Raw genomic sequence first — 2,609 nt, forward strand, 5'->3', positions numbered from 1 at the left:
TTCTCTGTATAGCCCTGGCTGTCCTAGAACTCACTCTGTAGACCAGGCTGGCCTCAAACTCAGAAATCAGCCTGCCTGTGCCTCCCAAGTGCTGGGCTTAAAGGCGTGCGCCACCACCACCCAGCTTGGATGCTAATTTCTATTTGCTATAAAATATACAACAGAAGCTGATGCTATGTGGTGCCTAAAGCAGGAGGATCACAAACAGATGAAGGCCAGTCAGGGTTATAAAACAAGCACTGTCTCAAATCAATAAAAACACAAAGAGAAAAGGAGACAAACTGGGGTTATTTCCTAACATGGTGTTATAAAATGGGCAGCAATTTTAAAAAAGAAAATGTTGTGAAGAGATAACACATTTATACATAGTCAAGGAAGGCATAAAACAAAGAGGGCCCAAGGAAGGTCTCAGCGTGACAGCATCAAACACACACCACTCTTACAATAAAACATCTCACACTCACAGATACTCTCAAAGGTCTGTGAGAAAGCCAGAGGCCTCACCTTCCAGCCTAGAGCATGCAGCCCTACCACTGCTCCATAGTGAGAACAGAGAGGCCGAACAGGGTCTGTCAGGACCTTCTGCAGGGAGAGCAGAATCTGCTGGTAGAGGCCACTTACAAGGTCTCCATGAGTCCTGTGGGAGCAACAGTCAGGAAAGAGAATGAAGGACCACACATAAGGACCACTCTGAGACAGGCTGCCAGGTGTGACTGGCCCAGGATCCAAGGAACAAAAGACTAACATCTTGCTATATTTGTAATTGTACCATGGCGTGCCGGCTAGGGGGCTCTAAGAAGAAGCTCCACAGTTAACATTTAATCTAAAAGCCAGAGGCACCATGCAGCTCCCTACCACAACCCAATCAACTCTGTAAGCTATAGCCCACCCTCTGCTCAGCTTGAGCCCAGTGGCTACCAGAAGATGTGGCTGAGTAGAAGGGCAGCCCCATCTCGCAGAGTCCAGTGGTCATTCAAAGGGTTGATGGAGGCAGCCAGTGGCTCCAAGACACAGTAAAGCACGCTGCCCACCAGGGATCGGACATAGGGCCCCAAGCACAGGTGTGGGTTCCGGATCAGGCTCCGTGCCACCTGCAGCAGTCGGTGCAGTTGCTCCAGGTCATGGCTTACAGATTTTACCTGTTGGTAGGATTGGGGAGCTTATGGAGACATGGAGAGACAGGAGCTTGAGATTCTGATAGCATCTGCTATGAGCTCTAAAGAGAGAAGGGTCATCTTCCCTGGAGAATTGATCACTTACCCCACTGACCACATACACAAAGTAAGGCAGGAGCGCTGCAATCTTGGAGTTTGTCTGCAGGTCCTGGAGGGCAACCTAAAAGGAAACGCCACCACCAAAGGATGGAGCCTAGGTCAGCATCCGGGTGTTGTCATGTTAAATGTTCATGCCCTGATTCAGAAAGCCCACTGGTCTTAGCCTCAAGAAACCGAGGCACAGACAAAAACAGTACTGTCTGTTTGCTAGGTGTGACACAGGAGACAGGGAGTGGACCAGTCTAGAGACAGCACGACCCTCTTTCCAAAGAAACAAAGGTGGAGACGGTGAGATCGTTCCGTTTGAGAACATGTGGCACAAGGCTACCAACCTAAGTTCAAATCTCAGAAACCATGGAAAAGTAGAAGAGAGCAAGTAAGTGCTTTCAGGGGACATGGTTTCTCTGTGTAACAGGCCTGGCTATCCTGAAACTCACAGAGATCTGCTCGCCTCTGCCTCTGCCTCCCACGTGATAGAACTAAGGGGCATGCGCTACCACTATACTCAAAGTGTTTTTTTCTTACCTTCACACATGTACCATAGCATGTACAAGCCTGTGAGCAATTGTTTTGGGTTTTTTTGTTTGTTGAGACAGGATCTGATGTAGACTGCTTTTTAATTATATAGCTGACAACAGTCTTGAACTTCTGATTACCCTGATTCCCATTCCCTAAGTGCTAGGATTACTGGTGTTCACCACCATGCCTAGTTATTCAACATTTTTTTTTTTTTGGTTTTTTGAGACAGGGTTTCTCTGTGTAGCCTTGGCTGTCCTGGAACCCACTCTGTAGACCAGGCTGGCCTCGAACTCAGAAATCCGCCTGCCCCTGCCTCCCAAGTGCTGGAACTAAAGGTGTGCGCCACCACCGCCACCACCTGGCTTATTCACCATATTTTTAACTAAGAAAAAGCTGTAGGTTTGGCTTGGCGGCTGAAGCCTGTAAAGCTCTGCACATGAAAGGCTGAGACATAAAGATTGCTGTAAATCTGAGGCCAGCCTGAGCTACCATAGTGAGTTCTGGGCCAAAGGTTACACTGCTCAACTAAGACTGACCTGTGTCTCAAAAAAAAAACAAAATCAAAGGGGAAAAAAGGTAAGTTGTAAAACCAGGTATCACTTATGGTTACATTAAAGTAACAGTAACTTGTAAGGGAGCAAACACATGAGTGAGCGAGCAGAGGGCTGCTTTTCTATTATAAGTAGCTCCTTAGTAAATACATACTGTTATTACTTCTATAGGCAGAAGACATTTATTACAGTAAAAGCAAAACTTCATTGAGGGCTAGAAAGATGGCTTAGCAGTTAAGAGCAATCGTTGTTTTTTTTTTTTTTT

At 46.7% G+C, this 2,609-nt stretch overlaps 1 protein-coding gene across 6 annotated transcripts in view; it reads right to left on the reverse strand.

Moving 5' to 3' along the window:
• Nucleotides 1-2,609, reverse strand: part of Taf6l (TATA-box binding protein associated factor 6 like) — a 13,683-nt gene that overhangs the window by 4,447 nt on the left and 6,627 nt on the right. For all 6 annotated transcript variants that reach the window (XM_031389575.1, XM_031389574.1, XM_031389573.1 and 3 more), the window contains 3 exons: nucleotides 1,261-1,335; nucleotides 919-1,139; nucleotides 505-637 (listed from right to left, as the gene is read on the reverse strand). In XM_031389575.1, the coding sequence (XP_031245435.1) occupies nucleotides 505-637; nucleotides 919-1,139; nucleotides 1,261-1,335 (429 nt within the window). The remainder of the gene's footprint in view (nucleotides 1-504; nucleotides 638-918; nucleotides 1,140-1,260; nucleotides 1,336-2,609) is intronic.

The sequence above is a fragment of the Mastomys coucha genome, unplaced genomic scaffold, assembly GCF_008632895.1.
Source record: "Mastomys coucha isolate ucsf_1 unplaced genomic scaffold, UCSF_Mcou_1 pScaffold21, whole genome shotgun sequence".
In the NCBI taxonomy this organism is placed as follows: Eukaryota; Metazoa; Chordata; class Mammalia; order Rodentia; family Muridae; genus Mastomys; species Mastomys coucha.